This window comes from Sceloporus occidentalis, unplaced genomic scaffold (assembly GCF_023333645.1).
Source record: "Sceloporus occidentalis isolate IW3139 unplaced genomic scaffold, rSceOcc1.0.p SCAF_50, whole genome shotgun sequence".
NCBI classification, from domain to species: domain Eukaryota; kingdom Metazoa; phylum Chordata; class Lepidosauria; order Squamata; family Phrynosomatidae; genus Sceloporus; species Sceloporus occidentalis.
The window spans coordinates 3,759,891-3,782,392 of NW_028317030.1; the positions used below are offsets into that span (position 1 = coordinate 3,759,891).

Sequence of the window (22,502 nt, forward strand, 5' to 3'; positions counted from 1 at the left end):
GCGGCATTTTGCCTTGGGCCGGCCCTGTATAGTATGTTTGTAGAATGTACTAAGTTCTACTTTTTTGGGAAATGATACTAAAAGCTTAAAACCATTAGTGATATCAGACTTTGCCATCACAGAAGCAGACACAAAATGGTCATTGCCACAGAAACCAAAAATAAGCTTTTTAAAAGTTCTTTTTAATGTAATTAAACCATCAGAGGAAAGAATAGAATGACAGATCTGCTTGTGAGCCGTATTCTGCAGGGCAAATAGCTGCGGGGGGCGGGGGCAAAGAGGCAGTGTGTGTGTGTGTATATACACCCCACCCACTAAAACCTGCCCCTACACGCAAGCAGCCCCGCCCCATCACAGCGCCACTCCCCCAGATGGGGGAGAAAAGTTCCCGGGTATGATAATATACTATACACAGTGGCAATAGGAATACATACCGCAATTAGAACGTGGAAGGAATTCATTCTGATCGTTGGCTGCGCCGTGTGTGCGCATGCATTCAGCTCGCAGGGATCAGAAAATAACTACAGCTGAAAAGCCGGTTCTTAAGGAGAGTCGCGAAAACCTTAACAGTTATTTATTAACACCGTCTTCAGACAAAGTGAGCTACTTGAGATGGTGCCAAGGATCTGCATTGAGAAGGCAAGACGTTAGATGCTCATCTAAAGACATCCAAGGGTAGAGTTCAGATGAGGAATGGAGCTACACAGAGGCTTTCTGAAAGCTTTGCACCGGTTACTGATCCTTTAAGCATCGTTATCTCGGAAGTGTAAATAATGAGTAGGTAACAAACTGCCTTATCTCTCATTTATTATAGAGTAAGCAACTTGGAATGGCCTTAAAGAAATCCCAGATAAATACAACATAAATGATCACTGAAATGCTTTTGGTCCTCAAGCTATAAGCATTTTTAGTACATTTTAGTATTAGTATTTTGCATATATTACAAAAGGTAGACTACAAAATTACCAACAGCATTACAGTTATATTATATTGATAATTAACAATAATATCAACATATGGTACGGCATACTGTTACGTAAGGAGAAGTGATGCCCCCCCAATACACTAACTGTTGGTGTAATTGCATCGTTATAGCGTCTAAAATTTTATTTTAAAAAATAAATAATGCAATAAAAAAAATCTGGTATGTAATATAAACCATGTTGATGTTTGAACGACATTATGAAATTATACGACATCTTCATATATCCCCAGAAATATTTTTTTTCACTGGACCTTAACAACTAGAAAATCTATACATAGTATGCGTACTAATTGGTTATATGCAAACCCCAACCTCCCATATATTACATTTTCTGCTACACCACATGTAGAATGAATACTGAATGAATGAATGAATGAATGAATGAATTAGAAAATGTAAAAAAGAATTATCTTTTGATCTTTACATTTACTTATAATTTTGCTTGCAAGCTTGTAGTTCACGCTGTGTGTACTGGTTATGTCTCTTTATGGTAAGTAGGGACCAGTAGGTTGGCCCTTGATTTCCATCGCTATACTTTTATTTTGCATGCATAGGGATAGTTTGTTCATTGTTGGCCTGTTCTTGGCTCCTTGTAAGTTATGAATGATTTCTTTATTTGCCTTGAGTAGCCGTTCCAGGGTTGGAGTGTATATGATGTCACTGAGCAAATCTTTGAAAGTGTTATATGCCCTCGCTACCCGAAAGCACAGTAACACAAGGAAATTAGTCTGCAATAAATATATGGTGCACATGCCCACACATGTTTAATCTTTAAGGTTTTCCCTGTGCATGCGTAATTAGATTTGTTTCAGTAAGCAGACATTATAACAAATTTGATTCCTTGAATTATTTTTATGCAGGTTTTTCTGCTATTATGGGGTATAAAATTATCAATAACTTTAGTGAAAGTGTGGGATAAAGATTTTTTTCTCTGTCAGGGATTTTTTTTTTTTTTTTTCGTTAGTGTTACTGATACAAAACAATTTTTTTTTTTTTTTTTTGCATGGGCATCCAATCCTACATAGGATTAATTGCGTTATGGTTACTTTATCTCATAACCGAGACAGTTTATACTTTACCTCTTTCAGGAGGTAGAAGTACGTTGGGATCAGAGGCGAAACGTGAATATTGGTTGACACAGCTTGGCTTGGAGGTGTAACTTTGGATGTTTCCACATACTTTTGGCAACTTGAAAACCACCTGCTCTGTGTCTAAGCGAACGTGAGCAGCTCTGTATATTTGGATGCCGAATCTTCTTTTCTGATTGCTGTTGGTTTCGTACGGATAACTAGATTGGGCAACACAGAGGTTTTGGGCCAGTCATTCAGGGTATGGGGCAAGCCAGTCCCCACCCAGCCCTGAAAGCCAAGTCACGGAAGGGAACTGGCTCATGCGACTCCCATTCTCATGTGTTGGACTCAAGCTCATACCTGTTCCCCAAGCTCCAGTACAAGGGAGCATTTGGAGGCTGCAAACAGGCCGAGAACTCTTTCTATTCATATAAAAACAAGTAGTTAAATCACTTTTTGATTGAGATACCTGTGCTCAAGCAGGGCAATCCAAAAGCTGTGGAGTTGTTTGCTACCATCAAGTATTGGAGCTGCTCACGAAGCTCTGGTACGGTGTTGCGACACCGGTAAAAGATTATTTTAATTTTTTAGTAGTTTATCTATTGAAATAAATATATATATATATATATATATATATATATATATATATATATATATATTTTTTTTTTTTTTTAATGTTTTACTTTTAATTTTCTTTTTCACCTGTACCTGGAACATTTTATTCTGATAATACACCTACATTTTATGTCATTTTCTATCATTAAAATAAAGCAAGTATTTCCATTATATCAGACATTCTTTCAGCAAACAAAAAAAAAATAATAGATATTTCCCTTATACCCCTCTTAAGTGTGCTCCTCACCCGTTCCTTGTTAATAAGATTCTTTTAACGTTCCACACTCGATGCATGCCAAGAACAGATTTGTATACGCTGGGGGTGAATGTCTTCAAAAGCTTTAGTAGAACAAATTAGTGGGTCTGTTTAGTAAGGAAGACGTCGTTAAGCGCAATGTATTTAAACACGAAACCGTTAACAAATGTCTGTGAAATGTCTTGGCAGGAGAACGTGTCCTTGGCTGATATTTTGTCGCTCCGAGATAACGGTCTTACGGAGCAGGAGATCTGGGCGATATGCCTCGAGTGCTGCTATTCCATGAAGGGTATCTGTCACTCGGCCATCTTCCAGACGCTGTGCGTCACTCCGGACACGCTGGCGTTTAACACCAACGGCAAAGTCTGCTTTATGGAGCAGCTCAGCGGTACGTATTTCCTCCACCAGCCGGAGTCCGGGTTGTTGGTCAGGATAGCTTTATGTCCATCCCATTTACCACTTCTGCTAGTAGATATATATATATATACCGTATTGGCTCGGATATAGGCCGCACCCTAAAAGTTTGGTGCTTTTTTAAAGAAAAAGTTTTTTTCTTTAAAAAAGCACCAAAAAAACATGCTGCCACTCTGTCGTCCCCCCCCCCCGAGATATGCTGCCACTCTCCTCCTCCCCGAGATATGCTACCACTGTCCCACCCCCTCCCCGAGATATGCTACCACTGTCCTCCTCACTTACCGGAGCAGACTCCCGGGTGTCTTGCAGGGCCGGCGGGGGACATCTACGCAATACGCGTATACAACTTCCATATTGCGTAGATGTCCCCCGCCGGCCCCGCAAGGCACCCGGGAGTCTGCTCCGGTAAGTCGGGGGGGGGGGTCAGAGGTAAAACGCATCGTGCCGGCACAACCAACCCCCCCCCCCCCCGTGGGAAGTGCTGGCAGGGGAGGCTGTCTGAGCGTATCGGGGATTAGGATGCAGGTCCCCTGCACCGCTGCGGGGGATCTGTATCCAAACCCCGCTGCCTGCCCGACGCCTGGGACTGCATGTCCCAGGCGTCGGGCGCTAGACCCCGAATATAGGCCGCACCCCCACTTTAAAGACTTAGTGGGGGGAAAAAGTGCGGCCTATATTCGAGCCAATACGGTATATATATATATATATATATATGTATATGTGTGTGTGTGTGTTGTGTAGTTTTACACTCAATGTGATTATTTAATAAAAATGTTGCGAACATTTCGAATTCTGTGTGATGTTTTGTGTATGCCGCGCCGTCATTTCTTTCATTTGATCTCTTTATAACAAGTTCACATGTATAGAAGAAGATGTATTTTTGACTACAAAGATTTCCGCAAACCAATTATTGCAGCCGACTGACGCCTTTTTTTCCTCTCTCTTTTTCGTTTTAGATGATCCTGAGGGTGATTTTGTACCTCCAGAGTTTGATCTCACTGGCAATACCTTGGAGGTATGGAGGTTACATATTTATTTCTAAATTTCCTATATATGTACGTATGAGTATTGGTGAGCGGTCTGTATCTATATATCAGCATTATAAATGTCAATGGTTTGCGGCCAGTATGTGTCAAGCAGGGCAGATGGCTTTAACTGTGTGAATATATAGGGATGCATTTACTAAACTGTGAATCTGCATGAGAACTCAGTGTTATTGTCGGCATGACATTCTAGAACATCAGACAACAGATGAGACCCGTTTGACCCATCTTGTCTGCTCCTTTTTCCCTGCTAAATAAGGCCAGCATGCTGACAATTTGGGGTGTTATGTGGGGATCAGTCTGTGCTAAAGTCCATCCCAGGGTTATTCCATAAATTGTTAATAGAGTTTAACTTAAACTTGACCAAAGTGGCTTTTATTCACTAAATGGAGACTCCTCACATCACTATTCATTATGAAGGGACAGCATGGCTGCTCCTGTATAAAGTTACATTTCCTCACCTATTACATTATACACTACACAGGGCCAGCTCAGCACTCCATGCTAGAGAAACTTGCCAATGCTGGCCCTTTTATATAAAAGAATAAATAATAAAATACTGAAGTGTGGAAACTGGAGCCAACTCGTCTACAAACTCTCCTACCAACACTACATTTAGTGAATAAGCCCACGGTGTTGGATTAGACGATCCATCCATCATATATGCACCATGGCCAGAGATTGCACACAAACCACAAATTCTGAGGGATCTGGTCCAGAAAATGACTTCTTAATTACTTAAGCTCGGATAACAGTTTAGAACAGCAGTGAAATAAAGCCGCGGGAATGTTAATTATACCCTGCTGCAAGTAAACAGAATACAGAGGCAAATGACCATATGAGCAGAGGTGCTCTGTAATTAAAGGGCAATGGAGAGGTCCAACTGGATGTATTGCTCTCCTAAATTCTACATGGTTTTTCCTGGCCCTGCTCATTGATCTGGCAAGGTTTGAAACATGGATTGCTCTATCAACAGAATACAAGCAGGGTATTTCATTCTTGTTTTTGTCTTTTGTTCATTCAGTTTTATTTTGTTTTTTATAGGCACATATATACTCACTTGGTGCCACACTGAAAGCTGCAATAGAGTTTGTGATTGAACCAGAGATGGAGACCGAAATGTGTCAAGATGTCAATTCATTGCTGGACCTTATGCAACAGGAAAGTCCAGCCGACAGACCGGATATTGAGGTGAGAGCTACTCAGACTTATGGATTTACTATGACTTGTCCCCTGCTAGGTGCAATTTTGCATTCCTACGTTAGACCGGCCGCACAGAGCCCTGACCTCAACCCCATCGAGCACCATTGAGATGAACTGGAACGGAGATTGCGAGCCGGGCGTCTCGTCCAACATCAGCGTCTGACCTCGTAAATACTCTACTGGATGAGCGGGCAAAAATCCCACAGAAACTCCCCAAAATCTTGTGGAAAGCCTAGAAGAGCGGAAGCTGTTATATCTGCAAAGGGGAACCAACTTAACATTAATGTCTATATATTTAGAATATGATGTCATCAAAGTCCCTGTTTGTGTCAGGTGTCCCGATACTTTTATTACATAGATTATACAGTATATTATCTGTCTAACTATTTAGATGGAGATCATGGCTGTACTGTCTTTGAGCTTGCAATCTATTGGGCTGTTTATAAATTGTTTGGGTTTTTTTGGTTTTTTTTTATGAGTAGAGCATATTATGTTTCTTTAATGATAACCCATTTGTTTTTTTAATTTGTTTAATTTGTTAATTTAATATTTCTATACTCAGAGCATTATATCGCTGTGTGAAGAGAAACTGGGTAGTAGTTCTTCTTACATGATTTGTCGAAGTCTTTCCTCCATTGGAAGGAGAGTGCTCTCTATTGAGTCTGTCGCCGCTTTACAAGGTAAATGCTGTCTGATCGATTAAAACAAGTTTTGTAGTGTAAATAGGCCAATATAATTAAATAGAAATGCAATTAATATTATAAACTTTTCTGCCAAACTGTTTTAGCCAAAGTAGACTTGTTACTACATATATACTATACAGATATGTGTGTCTTAAAATTCTTAATTCTTTTCTTAATGTAGATGGCTTGGAAAATCTTTGGAAAGGAGCTAATAAAATGGACAAGGGTGTAAAACTCCAGACAGGTGAAAAAGATCCAAAACATGTATCGTGTGTCTCACGCTGTTCAGACATCTACCACGATCTTATTGCATCGCATGCCAAGGAGCAGCAGAACGGGTGGCGAGAAGCTGAGATTAATGCGGAGAAACCACGTACGGGGCCGCCTTCTGTGTTCTTAAATCACGTTAAAAAGCACAGAGGAGAAAGAACGCATCCTTCCGCTTTGGAAAAATATGATCGCAGAGAGAAACCAAATGATGAAATGTCAAGACTTTCTTTAAAGAGGTATCACCGAAGCAAGAACCATCCCATTGACAATACATTGGAAAAGAGATCTCTCTCTCTGTCTCCGCCAGCCACGGGACGAGCGACTCTTAAAAGTTGGCCATCGGTACCTAGTTGTCTATCTCCAAATGACTGTGTTGAGGACCAGGAGGATTATTTAGTCGACAGAGACCAAAGGAAGCCAGAAAACGTGTGTTTTGTGAATTCAAAGATCAACGATAATTGTTTTTTTCCTTGTAATCCTGCTCCAAGCCCCAGAAACTGTAATTCTCCTCTGGATCCGACTGAATTCCGTTCTCAGGTTTCCTATGAAAACTTAGTCGCTGCTTTCGAGGTAGAAAACATGCGCTCTTTAAGCAAAGACAAAAACACAACAGAAGAACGTGCATCCTCTGGGGAAAGTCGTACGGTATGTAACCCATCTAACGGAAGTGAACACTCAAAAGTACATGAAGGGCCAACATCGTTTTCGGTTTATCATGATGACAGTGCTCCGGTTTCAAGACGTAATTCTCTCGAACACGATTATGAAGACAAAATCGACCAACAGGTAAGACTTCTAATCTGATGTTTTACGATAAATCGGGTCTATAAGTAATTTTGATTTGCATTTCTACTATGTATATTATTCCAAGCCTTAATATTATTCCCGCTACCTTGTAATAATTTTTTATAATGTCTTACTTTGCAGTGGATTCCATTGAAAGATATTCTAATAAGATACGGACAGCCCCTGAAAGAAGATGAGCTGTGGGCTTTGTGTCATGAGTGCTTATATACTCTTCAGACGTATATAGATTTCCCAGGTAATTACCTGCTTTATTTTATTGTTTCTAAACAATCAAACACAGTACATGCCTGAATGATTTATTCGGAGGCAGCCCTTGTCCATATTGAACAATGAAAACCATTATGTGGGGTGTGTGAGGCACAGCCCCGAATTCTGAATCTCTACCAGGTTGGGTCAATCTCCAGTCAGCCATGGCTTCTAGATTTTACATATATCTTCCAAGCTTTATTTAGGACATCTTATTGATTCTTGTGGGCATTTCCTCCCTGGCTTTTCTGAAATGGAACGATGATTTCTTCATTTTCAACCCAGTGACTCTTTCTTGTTATTGAAAAGGACGTGGCCTCCTAGAAAGGATTGTGAGGCAAAGCTGTCAAGTGTAAAAACGAGATCAACGCTCGAGACACGTTGGTTTTGTGGGAAGAGCGTTTCATCCTTTTAAAGGCATTCTCTTTCCTTAAATCAAAAACTATATATTACTGTATTTGCTCGATTTATAAGACGACTGAAGAGTTATTCTTCAGGCAGAAAAGGAGACAGGGACACGGAAGAGGTAGGCAGAGAAGGTAGAGGGAGACATTGAGTGTGAGAGAGCATGAGAGAGCGAGCGACGGTGTAACAGAACACGAGAGACAAGCCGTAGATGTGAGGTCTGAATAAAAGACGACATCGATTATAAGACAGGCGTTTTTTTAGATGATCTTGGCTTCTAATCGAGCAAATACGGTAATTGAACTTCGTAAGATTTGTCCAGACGGAGCCAACATACTGCAACTTTGGTCAACACAATCCTTTACTTCGTAAGTATATTGATCATGTTTTTTTTTTATAAGAAATCCCTCCATGGAGGAAGAATCCTCCATCTAAAAGTCAACAGGAACCTTCACCAAGTGTCACCAAGGCCAGCAGCTCTAGGAAAACCACATAAAAGAAAGAAGTCCATGTCTCGCATTAGCGTTGGTGGCTATCATGTGAATGTCCAGAATGGAAAATATAATAGTTTAACTACTGTCGTTTCATCCAGAGAAAGACATCCTTATTACTCCGGCAGCAATGACAGAGGGCATTTGTGCAGAGAACACAAAAGATCTTTCTTGTTGGCAAAAATAAGCTACCGAGCGAAGAAGAACTAAATGAATTTGGACGTAATCTCATTCATCACTAGCTGGGCTTTTCGTTTCTGCTTGTGTGAAATACATTGTCCATAAATTGGCAGAATCACTGTACTGTATTGTGTCTAGAGGATATCTGGCTGATTTTTATATAAATTTCTATTTTGTCAAGTTTTTTTTTTTATTTTTTTTTATTTATTTTTTTTTTTTTTTATTCTTTTGTAACACATGACTATGTCTGTGAAAAGTCCATTTCTAAAATTAATGTATTGCCATTCGTTCCATATGAACACAATTTAATGTCTGCCAAACATATCTAATGAAATGCAATCTGAGCCGGCCTTCTCTGGTTAAAAATAGAATTTTTAATGATATTTAGTTTTAGATTCCGAAAATTGCTTACCCCAAAAACCCCTAAAATCTAATATTTCTCTTTAAAAATCTTAAAGGGGAATGACGTATTTTAGATAAAATCATCCGTATAATCCAAAGCGGGAATTATCTGCCGCTTGTTGTATTAATTTTATTTAATTTTCCTTATTTTCTAATTAACAATTGAGAGATCCACTAAAAGGTATTAGAGAATTTCATTTTTTTTCCTCCTTTTCCAGAGACGTTGGATGTTAGACTTGCGTGTGAACAAAATCACCCATGCTAGAGATAGTTTGTTCATAATGATGCCAAAAAAACAACTATTATCACAAAAATGTAGAAGATGCGTCAATTTAAACAATTGACAGCAAAGATGGCGGCTCCTGCATTCAGTACAATAGAGAAAAAAAAGGGTTATGTTTAGATTAATAGTTAAGTGAAAAGGAAAGAAAAGATGATTAATATTTTTGTATAGGTATTTAGTATTATTTGGGCCATTGGTAATCTGCAATGTAACTGTTCCCCCTTAATGGGCACCCCTAACGTTTAAACCGTATTCCCATTATTCAGTTGCAGGGGTTCTGGATTTTATTTCCCATTTTATTTCATATATTTTTGTGTAACGACAGCTTTGTTTTCAGAGTGGCTTTGAATGAAAATGTTATAATATTATTGAATTTAGAACCATAAGGCTAGGTTTCCACTTGGGTTTTTGTCCTGCGTTTTTTTTCTTGATGAAAAACGCCAAGAAAACTGCCACTGCATTTTCCTGCGTTTTGGCGTTTTTTTCTGGCGTTTTTTCTGGCGTTTTAGCCTTTCTGTGGAAATTGCTTTTTTTGACCTTAGGCAGTTTTTCCAGCCTTTACAAGTTAGAGGTTTCACCCAGCTAAAAGGGATTAGGATAAATGGCAAGTATCTGCCCCCTGATGTCATTTACTTGGTAGAGTTCTACTTAAACGCCCCGGCGGACCCTTTTGTCACTTTTCTGTGGTTTGTAAGGCATGCTTTATTCCGAATGTCTGCTCCTCTAGGAAGATTGGCCCCAAATGATGGTGCAAATTGTTTGCTGTTGCTTTTGGCACGCAGGATCCAGTTGATGTGTCGCGTATGTTTGTTTGTAATGGCATGTTTGTTCCAAATGGTGTAGAATTCAATATGAACTTTGTTTTGTGTGAAACTGTTTGTTTCCCGCCTATTTCTCGTAGGACACACAGATACTGGGTCCATCCTCTGCATTGTAACTGTGGAAAAAACGCCATAAAAAACGCCAAGGCAATAAACCCACATGGCTTTTTCATGGCGTTTTTTCTCTCCCATAGACTTCTATTGGAGAAAAACGCCAAGATTTCCTTGCAAAAAACGCCAGAGTGTCAACATGCTGCGATTCTGAAAAACTGCCACAGAGCCCAAAAAAGCAGAAAAACGCCAAAGAGTCCTGAAAAAACGCCAAACAGAAAAACGCCAAGTGGATCTGGCATTCTGCGATTTCCTATTGAAGAACAGCTAACATCTGGCTGCTGCGTTTTTTCACTAAAAAAACGCCAGGTGGCGCTATTGGCGTTTTTATGGGCGTTTTTAGCAAAAAAAAAACCAAGTGGAAACCTAGCCTTAATGTATACATTGGAGTTTTACCCTATACATATGCTGCCATGTATACAAGGGAATGACAACCTTTTTTTTTATGTTTTCAGCCATTTTGTGTCTAGAATCTGTGCTTGTAGACCCCAGCGGAGAAGTCCTCTTCGTTTTTCACCCAGATGAAGGTAAAATAACAACGATTGGTGCTTTTGTTGGGCTTATAGATCCTTGTTGAATTTTAAAACGCATATAGAACGCATCTAAGTTTATTTTCTGACGTTAAGTACCATATATTACAACATGAGTGCTCCAAAATATCTATTTCAAAAAATGTTGGGGTTTTTGTTTTTAACCAGTTGCAGTTTTTTGCATAATATAATGTTTTCATGGGCAAACGCAGCAACTCTTTATCATACTGCCTGTGGTAAACAATAACCAAAAAGTTATATATATATATATAACTCCATATAAATGATATAAGAGAGGAATAGCTAAATTATATCACTGGAGGGTTATATTACTGTAAACAGCGCTGGGGGGGGGTTATTATATATATATATATATATATATATAATCGCGCGCTGGGGGTTATTACTGTATACAGAACCAGGGTTTTATGTTCAAGATAAAAAATACTTTTTTCTATGGCGTTCCAATGGACAGTGTCCAAACTGATTTTTTTTCTTGTTTTCCTGTTTTTTTATCTTATTATTTAGAGCCTTATGATGCGTTTTGTGTGCCCCCCGAATTCGATCCTCAGGGATTGGGAACAGAGAAGGTAACCGCTGTGTTTGATGATTGTTAAAACTCTAAAGAGCCGTAGAGGATCGGCCATCCCTAACGATGCCGTGTCACGACTTGAATGGATTGAAAACCCTTCATTAAAACGATGCTGCCGGAGGGCTGCTAGACTTTTACTATGAATGGCAAAATGTGTTTGTACTTTAACCCAGTCAATGCCAGAACACCCGCTGCATGTTCCAGAGCGTTGTACGACTGGAGGTTTCAGGTCACATACATCCTTTCGATCTGGGTGCATTTCCCATAAAATATACATTTATGTGTAATTGGTTCCTTTCTGCTGTCCCTATCTATGTATATATGTGTTAATATTATATTCTTTGCAGGCTTTAGATTGCCATAACATTATTTCTTAGTATCATTTCAATATCATTGTTAGAAGAGAGCTCTAACTGCTTTAACCCCACCTTTTGCTGATATTGTGTTTTTCTTTTTAAAATTATATTCTAATTTTTTTCAAGCTTTCACATAATGTTTTCAAACATCGGTATGAGTTCTCGCTCTCTCATCTTAGCCCAATCTACTAGACAAACACCCGGACTCCCTATGATACTGCCTTATGGTGAACAATAGAATACATTTTAACAGAATATCAGAATTCTGGCATTTTGAATTTTCTTTTTGTTTTATCACCCCAAAACTGTCGTGTCTTTATTTGTGTTTGGCGTTTAGCCGTCCTTCCCGTTCCTAAAGAAATGAATGTGCGTACATTTCACTTTTCCAGGCCTGTGTTTACGGGATAGCTGCGATCCTATGGTCGGCCGCCAAACTCAATTACCCTTCAAATCACAAACTAGCGCTGCCTAAAAAACTCAAGAAATTCCTTCTGCACATGGCAAAGCGGAACGCCGAGGAACGACCTGGTTCAGCTGAAGCTCTGCAGGTACTTATTGTGAAATACCAGTTTTTATTAAGGCAGGGTGTGCTTTTTGTTCTAATATTTGTAGTTACAAGCACTTCTATATACTACCTTTCAAACATTTGGGGTCACTTAGAAGTTTACTTTTTTTGTTAAGAAAAGCAAATTGTGTCCATTAAAATAACATGAAATGGATGAGAAATCCAGCGCAGACGGGGTTAATGCTGTAAATGAATCAAAGCTTTACATGTGTGCTTATATATATATATATGTATGTGTGTGTGTATGTGTGTGTATATATATATATACACGCACACAATTGGCAAGATATATTTTTCAGATGTTACGTTTATTTTTGTCAAAGGAATCCCCAAAAATTTAAATCGTTGGCTATTATGCTCCTTCTTTAGTCTACCGGTAAAATATTTCAAATAAGCTGGCTTTAGATATGTGGGTTTTCAATTTAAGAAATGATTCATTTCGACATAAATCATATAAACTGCTGTATAGTGACCTGAAACAGCATGAGGATGAATTAGTTTTGAGCTTTGTAATAAAAAAATGGATGTGCTTTTCTTTTATCTGTTTTGGTTTTTTTTTTTCTTCACATTTAGCTTTATTTTCTTGTTCAGGTTTGCAGGGATTATCTGGTACGGAAAGGTATAGATAGTAAAGTTATTTGGGCGGACATATACAAGTTTACGTATAAGGTGAGAACATTAAATATACATATGTGTCCGTTTCTTGTCTACATTTTCACTGTTGCCAAGTGTTTTCAGGCTTCCTATGGTGGAAATTAAAAGTAGTGATTTCATGAAATGAGATAAATTTTTTGTGGGGTTGTTCCCCCTTAACCCCTTAAGCACAATAAATTGTCCTTAAACCCATTAAAAACAATGTATTGTAAGCCCGTACATGTACGGCTTTGTCATGAAGGGGTTAAACCACATGATTGATGATTTATACGTTTGGACTTGCGCAATGTGATATATATATTTCTTTATGTTCAGCCCGGTCCGCACACAGGGTATGAAGAACCTCTTTCTACTGAAGACCCCAGAGACTTTCCAGGTTCTTCTTCAGGTACTACATCTAGAATCTGTCAGAAGCCCAAAAATGTCAGTAAATGAGCTGATAACACAGCCACGGTTCTTTCCTTTCAATTGTATTTCATTTACAGGGTTTATTCCAGTTTCAACAACCAATAAACTTATGGCGGTGAAGGGACCGGTTCCATTGAAGAATGAACGTTCCAAACTACCGGCTGCGTTCACATCTCCTGCTACTCATTTCAAGCCCATCATTCTGATGCAAAACACAGAGAATTGCAGGTAAGTTCTCACTTTACTGAAGGGGTGGTAGATAAGAGGAACATCATCCCACTGAAGTGGTAGAGGCTAATACAATGTGGGAATTTAAAACTGTTTGGGGTAAGCATAGGGCTATCCTGGATCAAAGAGGAGGAAAAACAGGCAGACTGTTTCTTATCTGCCGTCAAATTCATATTTACAAAGACTTTCACTTTTTTCAGTGAGAAAAATGCCAATTCATCCTCATGTAACGAAGAATTTGAAGATGGGACATCAAAGGCGGCTCCGGGTCAAGGTATTTCGGGCAGCGACGTGGAATCCCATGAAGATAAGACATCCCTAATTTACTCCTGCGATATTCCTTCAAGAATCCAAAGTTCAAACCCGCGTGATTCGAGCATTTCGTGTTGTTCTTCTGATCGGAAAGAAAACATTTCTTCGGAAGGTTCTGTTTCCTCCAATTCTTCCACGGTACTGAGCAGTCCGGTCGTTAACAACTATCTGCTCAAGCAGGATCCAAAGACGGGGAGCCTGAAGCTGGTCCGCGTTCAGCTTGGCATACCCGAGCACATCGCGAGCGTGTCTTTAGAAACGGAGCCTGTACCTCGATGTATTGGGACTCCCGCCACCGCAGCAAACAATGACGTTAGTAGCTATGACATCAAACACTGTGAAGAACTCCTTCTGCCCTCCCTTGCCGCGTATAGAGAAACACAAACCAAAGTTAATGATGTCACGGGAGAACTTCCGTTATCTAATGGGATGCTTGCTCCAAGTTCCAATGGCGATCAGACTCTTCCGGTTGTTAATTATAACAATGACGCATCTGTGGCACAACTGAATGCTGCTAACGGAGAACCTCAGGCTAAAAGGACAATATGCTCCCCGTTGCTAAAAATTATGCACCTTATACGAGATGAATTTTCCTTCGATGGATATTTGGAAAACGGAATAGAAGATCTTGCGATGGGTATATACTAAACTTTGTTGAACTATGATTTATTGGTGACATTTCTCAACATATTTACATGTAGACATAGGGTTCTTATTAATAGTATTGGCAACTTCCTTATCCGAGCATATGAATCAAATATATTCTGCGCAAGATCAGTAAAACGTACTTGTATACGGATCTCTGATATTGGTGTATTTTGACCCTTAGCTTTGGAACGGTAATCCAGATTTGCACAGTTCGTGAAGCAGGGATTTCATGTCGGAGACGGTTTCTCATCGGCATTTTGCAAAGGTTTTCTTACAAAGCTCGTACGCGTTCTCACCTACAAAAAAAATTAATTTTAAGATACATAAAAATAGTTCTTTCCCATAAACCTAAACGCAATCCGCTTGCTATGGCGGTTGCATTGAGCATTAGACGAATACGCTAATAACTAAAATGGCGGCAGGTGGCACCATGTTAGCCATGGAAATACAGGGAACAGGTAGCGTCAAGGTGATACCTTTTTGTACAATTGTGTAGAATTAGATTGCAAGCATTCTGGACAAGTCTTGTAACATGCCTGAGGATTAGTTTTTTTTTTTTGTTTGTTTTTAACTCATTTTATTTGGTTTCTATGGTGATAAGACCGCTTTTCTTGCTGCCATGTTTTGTACATAATTCCAGTTTAGTCCTCGAAAGGCGTTTCTAAGGTATTCAAAGCTTATGGGACTCTACATCATGTTCTTCGTTATATGTTGGTCAACTAAAAGCTTTAAGAACCTTCCGAAGAAGGCATGATCGTATTGTAAAGAATAACCCTATATACGCAAGTAATCGCTTTTCTGTGTCTGTATAAACACCAACAGGTGAATATATCTTCTCGTTGGGTGGCCTCCAGTATACTACTTTCTGTGGAGCAATATGTGAGAAGTTTTGTGACCTTTACTGGGATGATCAGCTGCTTGAAAATCTCTACCAGGTTGTCAACGGGAAATCTCCCTCGTCCATCAGGTACGTGCTTCCTCGTATAGTTATTCTTTCTGCTTTAAAGAAAATAATCATTGGTAAACCAGTTGGGTAGGATCAACCTCCAATGATCACCTTCCTATGTGATAGTTTAAGGGGTCACACGCTAGTAATTACCTTTATACTAGGTAGGCAGATGATGAACAGGCACAGATTGTCATCATACCACATACGCAAATGAACAGTAGGCAATGGGCACCGTTATATACTGGGTTTGGCAGCAGCCATTGAGTTTATTCTTAGGTGGGCTAGCAAATGGACACAAAGATATGCCAAGGCAGCCCATTGGACCCTATGCATGTTTTAAGTCCTTAGACCACCACATTGGTAGACCCCTTAAAATACAAGTATTTGAATTAGTCCTTATGATGATCACCAATCCTGGTTTTACATAAGGCTCAAGTGACAAACCGCATAGTAATGATACTTTATAAAGCAAATAGTAATGTATATTAAGTGTTTTTGTTTCAAACACATTGATCCACCTGGATACGGCTTTCTTGTATGTTTGAAAGAAATAAAAGGTTGTACAGAGGTGCCGTGCTGGACGTTTCATCATTTATCATAAGATATTATAAGCATCATATTGCCTGTTGGCTGTAACGTGCTGTGTAATAAGTTATTATTTTTATTAATATTATTATTATTTGATTCACAGTACAAACACAAAGGACGCTTCCAATCCCTGTATTGCTACACAGATGCTAAAGAGAGTGCAAAGAAAATCAAGAAAGTACAAAAAGCAAGAATGCAATTCGGCAAATGAACAAATTAACAGCACAAAAAGTGAAGAAATCAAACCAATCGCTTCCGAGGCTCCCGTGACTCCAGAACATCAAATATCTTCTGAATCCCAGAGTCTCACGTCGTTTTCTGACGCAGGTACTACATGCCTGACCAGGCAGTCTGTATGAACCATATCATGCTCCTGTGTTATCAGCCTATGATAGACAGACAGGTAGAAAATCACCTTAACTGGCGATCTTTAAATGAATAATATACCTTCTATATGAATGTTCTTCAAAAACTCAGACATCAGCCAGTGCATTTTTGGTTGCTTGCTATTAAAGGGTTCTTCTTATAGCTTGAAGGGGTGCTGGGAGTTTGTGGCATTTCACGCTGATCTAAAATAAAAATGCAGCATGGATTTTCCTACACCTGACCTTTTACTTTTTTTTCCACTTTAAAGGCACTGAGACGCAGGTGGTAGCTGAGGATGGCAGACAAGCTTCATTTGAAGAGGGGGGTATGACTGATTGCTTGCCTGAGACGGCAGAAACGAATGAGCAGTCCCCAACCTCTGATGTCGCAAAGCGGTCTGAAGGGCACTGCGCGTACAGAGCGCTTTCCGACTGTAAACATTTCCGTTTTAGCCCGGATTTTACCGATGAGAATGAAGACAATCTCGAGGTAGTGAAGCCGCGTGAGGGTGGCTTTACAATGTCCATCTGCCCGGAGGAGCTGTACAAATGTAGCATGGGCTGGAGCAGTGCTTTCTACGGAGCCCAGCTCTTTGACGCGGAGGTTCAACGTTATGTTAATGTACTGGGCAGGCAGAAAGATAAGTGCTCGGAAAGCATTGAGGCCAAGAGACTGGTAAGTGCTTGCGTCTATATAAATTAAGTACCCTGTTATGCATGCGCCACGCTTGTCAAGGAGTTCTGGTTCTAGTAGCCCAAGCTCTCGGCTCTATCATGATGGTGATGATTGTGGTCCTTTCATAAGATGCACGCTTGGGCACCACAGTTCTAGCAACGCCATTGACTAAGCCCCATCTATTTATTTTGGTCAGTTGCCACTATACAGGAGACCACGAACCGTTGAGAATCATGGGCTATATTTTCCTGAATATAAGAAGCAATAAACTGTTTACTCATTGGGGGGGAACATGTATCCGTTAGATGGCTATAGGTTATGGGAAATCTACTAAGGTGTCGACGTACCCTAAGTGTATATATATGACGGTTACAAGAGAGACCTCTGGACCGTAGAGCAGTAGCTGGGCAGTTGATTACTCAACATCGTTAAAAAATGGTGTTTAACTAAAAGAGTCGTAGAGTTAGATTATTGAATGGAAAACGGTTTTGCTCTTTGTCTCCTTGAAGGAACTTGAACAGCAACTTATGATTGAGACAAAAAATTACAGAAAAACCATAAAGCTCTACCAGAACCTACTGCTGAAAGGAAAGAGAAATAAAGGTGAGTGTGAGTTCAGTGTACCCCCCAAAATATTGTCTATACCGACTTTCACTCGAAGCATTACTGCGCATTTGTCATTGGTTGTGATATAGGAATTATAGACTAATCTCCAGATCTTGAGGGGCTGCGAAAAGGCCACAATTTCTGGATATCCCACCTGGATCATGTCAATTTAGATGACTTGTTTTCCGGCAAGCATACACAGAGATCCTCTAACGTCGACTGAAGGTGTCAACCACTGGTCTAAAAGATATATACATGCAGCATAGGGCAGGTCTGCGGGAGAGAATAAGATCAGTAAATCTCTTTTGGATCAACGCTCAGGTTCGGTTATACCGCAGGTAGCTAAGCTGGCTTTGGCACTGAAACTCTCAAGATGATCAGCTGAAGGGGTATCATGAAATGAGGTTGCGCAACAGCTGGAGGGCTTACCTCTCGGCTTCCTGAATCATATCTCCACTTCACAGGGATCATGCCTCCTACAGCTAGTCATTTATTCTTCCATATACAATCATGACGCAGAACCGTGCCTGTTAAGGCTACATTACAGTATTTAGCCCACAATAGGACTAAAACGCTTCATTTGTTTACCATCACATTACCCAAACGATCACATTTTCTCATGGTCTATTCTGCAAACGCATAGATGGGTTCTGCAGAATCCCCCCGAATGCATTTGCCCGGTTCCCAACCCTCCAGTCAGTGCCACCACTGTTTAGACCCCGGTGCACGCGTGTCACGTCTTCCCATTGATGTATTTTATTGCCGCTGATTGACAGCTTAAACAGCCAATCAGTGGGCAGGACACACTCCTGTAATTCATTTGTATATGGACTTTACGTTTGGGACGTCTGGCTACATCCTAGTGGTTTCATTAGCCTTTAGCTCAACTATTGCTGTGTAATTTCTGTTCCCTGTGGGTTAGATGTAAATGTGTTTTCGGTGATCCTGGGAATGACTTCCATTTCACTTGGTAACTTGTGTTTTTATTTTATTTTTTTAAAGGTTCTGATGTAAAGGAATTGTTACCCAAACTGAAAGGACACTTGGAAGAAATGAAAGCGAAGGTTCAGTTCCTTGAACTGTCCAAAAAACTGCTTCAGGTTGGTAGTTTATTTCTTATTCTATATGTTAGAAATAATTGAGTCTGCATTACTCGTAGTTAATATTTAATTGCAGGCTAATGGGCATTAACGACTCAAACTGTAACTCTCATGATTCTCAGCCATCGTTGCATAAGTGTGTGTATAATAGTTTGTGTGGGTTTATATTCATGGGATATCAAAGGAACCCCATTGTATGCAAAGGAAAAAGTAATGCTTAAGCAAACTATTTTAACTATTTCAGCATTGGGTTACTCACCTTTGATGGGTAATAAGTCTGTCCTATGAGGTCACATCACCAAACTCAACTGCCAGCGCGTTGTTCTTGTTATTAAAAATTACCGTTTTGCTTTGTCCCTTCAAACCCCGCATTGAAATGGTTAAATCTGTCTAGATGAGTATTGAACGGTGTGGTCTTGTCTTCTGTACGCATGCAGGTGTCGCACGCAGAGCAGTGGGGTGTTGAGCCGTCGACGTTGCCTTCGGTTGCCACCCTGGCGAGGTCAGAAAGTGTCCTAAATCCTGACGATGATCCCGCGTTTCTTCTCATCTATAATCACAAGGGGAAAGCAAGCCAGAACAGCACATCAAAAAGTTTACAAGCCGGGACCCCACTTGGGCTTATGGTGTACCTGTACTCCTGGTATGGCCCGCATCGGATCATTGTCCTAGTCTGTGTTTCACCGTGTTCATATTCATCTAGCTGCGTTATAATCATAATATTAACGCACTTTAACAAATTGAAGGTCTGTGTCTGGAATAGGTTGGCTGGTTATTTGACTTACAAAGAAATGCAACCAGACGCATGCTAGGAGGAACAAAGAATTAATGTTTATATCAATAATATCAAATAATATCAAAATGATATAGGGGGGGTCATGGGAAATTAAGCAACGTTTGCATGAAAACACCCTGAATGTGCCATCTGAGTAAATTAGAAAAAGAACATGGAAAAATAAAAACCATAACATAACTTTGCTTCATTATAAGAGGACCCCCCCCAAGCTTTGGCTCTTATTGAAAGAAAAAGAAGAAAGAGGCAGAATATAAGATTAGCCTTTGGGGAAAAAGATCAATATACAGTAGTCTGGGGGTAGTAATGTGGGGTGCTAATTAAATCCATATTTTAGGTGCGCAAAATCTTGTTTACCCACCTAACTGCAAGTCATCTTTAGGAACTACGTGTCCCATGATGCTCAGTCAATCTCAAGGCAGCCTGAGAATCATGGGATACGTAGTCCACAATTTAAACCAGAACTACTCTCCACAACTTTGTGACTTTGTGGGAAAGTGTGCCGCATTATGCAGCATACACTTCTTGAAGATCGTTCCTTAGTGACGGGGGGCATGCAGGCGCACGCCATTACTGACGTTACCCTCGGCTTACTGTTCAGGGTCTGGCTAGTGGTATATAATCACGCAGATCTGAGGTCTGAATAAAAGATGACCTTGAAACGATAAGGTCGTTCTTTTCAGATGATTTTTGTTCTGAAAAATCTAGTCTTATAATTGAGCAAATACAGTAATCACACAACTGCTAGATGTTTCCGTGCTTGATTAAGTTATGGTTATCTTTTCAGCAATGACAATTACCTTTAATTGATTAATATTGGGAGCATGTTTTTCATTAAACAGTCTCATGTTAACATGTATAATAATACCTTTTTATTATTCTTTTAGCAATGCTGTGCTGGATGGGTATGTCCAGCAGTTCCTCTACACGTTCAGATATTTCAGCTCCCAAGATGATCTCCTGCAATTTTTCATCGACGCAATCAGTAGCACTTTTCCCAGGTAACGAGCAAGCGGGCAAACAGCGCTGCCTTCGGACAAGTTATCCATACAAAGTCTATAAAGCAAATGACGTTTTTTGGAATTTACCATGCCAAGAAAAATTTAATGAACTCATTGGAATTACCTGGTTACCTGCATTAATTGTTCAGAAAATTTCTCCATTTCACCTACAAAACCTGATTGGACTCCGAGTTTACTAACTCCTGACTCCAATTAGCTTTTGTTGAAGTGGTTAGCCTAGGGCAGGGGTGTCCAACCTGCGGCCCTTCAACTGCTGCAGGACTCATTTCCCATAATCCTCAGCCTGACCCTTAGCTGAAAGAGCATTATGGGAGATGTAGTCTTGAGGGCTGCGGGTTGGACACCCCTGGCCTAGGGGGTTCACATACTTTTTCCAACCCACACTGAGTTTGATGTATTCAATATGGACACGAACAATACAGTAATTTGTGTGATTAGTTAAAGCAGGCTGTGTTTATTCTTTATTGTAACTTAGATGAAAATCTGAGTATTTTAAGTCAAATTTATACATAAATACTGATAATTGGTTTGGGTTTTTACGTCACCGTTTCCAATAATAATTTTTTTTTTCTACTTCTAGGGAGAATACAAATTCCTCGCCTCTGGATGAAAAAGTCTATCATCGCTCCCTCGTTCTCCTACAGATGTGGCTTGAGGATTGTTACATAGACTTCCTTGTAAACCCCGATCTTCTAGACAAATTGGAAGAATTAAGCAATTCCCAGGTATTACGGTTTAATTTGAAACCATGTATTCATTATAAATTGTCCTAAATAAATCATTTCAGCTGGCTCCGATGGCACAGTGTCTCCGATGAGCTAATTAAAGACAAATTAATTTATGGTTTGTTATGAGACCTTTTAACGAAAAACCTAATTTAGATTGCGTCAGATTTATGGCAACAATGGATCTTTTGGGCCAAGTTCAGAATTTCGATCACAAAAACATAATTATTCAAAATGGAATTCTGAAGCTGGTCTTGATACATGATTGCCCTTATTGTATATTAATATAAAGCTCTAATGTGTAAAGTGCCATCATCATCGTCATCTATATCTAAGTGTTTCAGGTAACTGGTCCTCTGCTGGAGTGAAGAATGTAGTTGGTGTCTTTTTCTGATTATTATCTGTCATTTTTGGCTTCTCTAACAAGCAGTGTAGTAATCTTTAAGGATGTTTGAACATCTACATACTTAAATAAGGTTATTTTGCCCCAAAATGTATGCTTCCACCTTTCTCTGTGAATACCCCGCATCTATAAGTCCCCCCCCCCAAGTTCTTTTAGTGTAGCTGGGTAATTCATACATCAATCTGCTTTCAGATTCTTCCAAAAGATGAGCGTGGAGACCACCTGTTATCACTCCTGCAAGAAGTGTCCAGTAGGAAGTATACGATTTCTTCTCCAAGTGCCAGCGACAAGAAGGACGGTACCAAATCTTTACACTCACTGTGCACAAGACTATCGGAAGACAACGTTTCCAGAAAGGTTTGGGGGTCTTTTTAATGTGCATATCTTGTAGATATTCACAGCTAACAAGAAAAGGGTTAATCACAAACACCTTGTGATAATTGGCTACAACCTGAACACAGCTGCATATTGTATACTTTTATGAATTAATTTTCGATATTAGTAGGAGATATTTTACCAGGCTAAAGGGGTGTTAAAGTGGTGGTTTATGGTCCTATAGAGCCCCAGAAATTAAAAATTCATAATAAGATACTTTAAGTACTTTATTAACTGTAAAAAAAATAAAAATAAACACTGGAGCTTCAGAGCTATGCGCTTTAAAGTGCATATCATGGCTGTCCCTTTAGTGAAGATATAG

General features: G+C 39.7%; 1 protein-coding gene across 1 annotated transcript in view; it reads left to right on the top strand.

Annotated features, from left to right (window-relative positions):
- Positions 1-22,502, top strand: part of LOC149288666 (kinase non-catalytic C-lobe domain-containing protein 1-like) — a 50,500-nt gene that overhangs the window by 20,699 nt on the left and 7,299 nt on the right. Inside the window, exons 4-25 of the mRNA XM_089491380.1 lie at positions 3,116-3,314; positions 4,297-4,355; positions 5,428-5,574; positions 6,149-6,266; positions 6,451-7,325; positions 7,467-7,581; positions 10,741-10,812; positions 11,344-11,405; positions 12,153-12,311; positions 12,920-12,997; positions 13,298-13,370; positions 13,468-13,618; positions 13,819-14,567; positions 15,401-15,545; positions 16,219-16,442; positions 16,750-17,156; positions 17,666-17,759; positions 18,765-18,862; positions 19,300-19,505; positions 20,543-20,656; positions 21,258-21,402; positions 21,998-22,162. Of these exons, the coding sequence (XP_089347506.1) occupies positions 3,116-3,314; positions 4,297-4,355; positions 5,428-5,574; positions 6,149-6,266; positions 6,451-7,325; positions 7,467-7,581; positions 10,741-10,812; positions 11,344-11,405; positions 12,153-12,311; positions 12,920-12,997; positions 13,298-13,370; positions 13,468-13,618; positions 13,819-14,567; positions 15,401-15,545; positions 16,219-16,442; positions 16,750-17,156; positions 17,666-17,759; positions 18,765-18,862; positions 19,300-19,505; positions 20,543-20,656; positions 21,258-21,402; positions 21,998-22,162 (4,455 nt within the window). The remainder of the gene's footprint in view (positions 1-3,115; positions 3,315-4,296; positions 4,356-5,427; positions 5,575-6,148; positions 6,267-6,450; positions 7,326-7,466; positions 7,582-10,740; positions 10,813-11,343; positions 11,406-12,152; positions 12,312-12,919; positions 12,998-13,297; positions 13,371-13,467; positions 13,619-13,818; positions 14,568-15,400; positions 15,546-16,218; positions 16,443-16,749; positions 17,157-17,665; positions 17,760-18,764; positions 18,863-19,299; positions 19,506-20,542; positions 20,657-21,257; positions 21,403-21,997; positions 22,163-22,502) is intronic.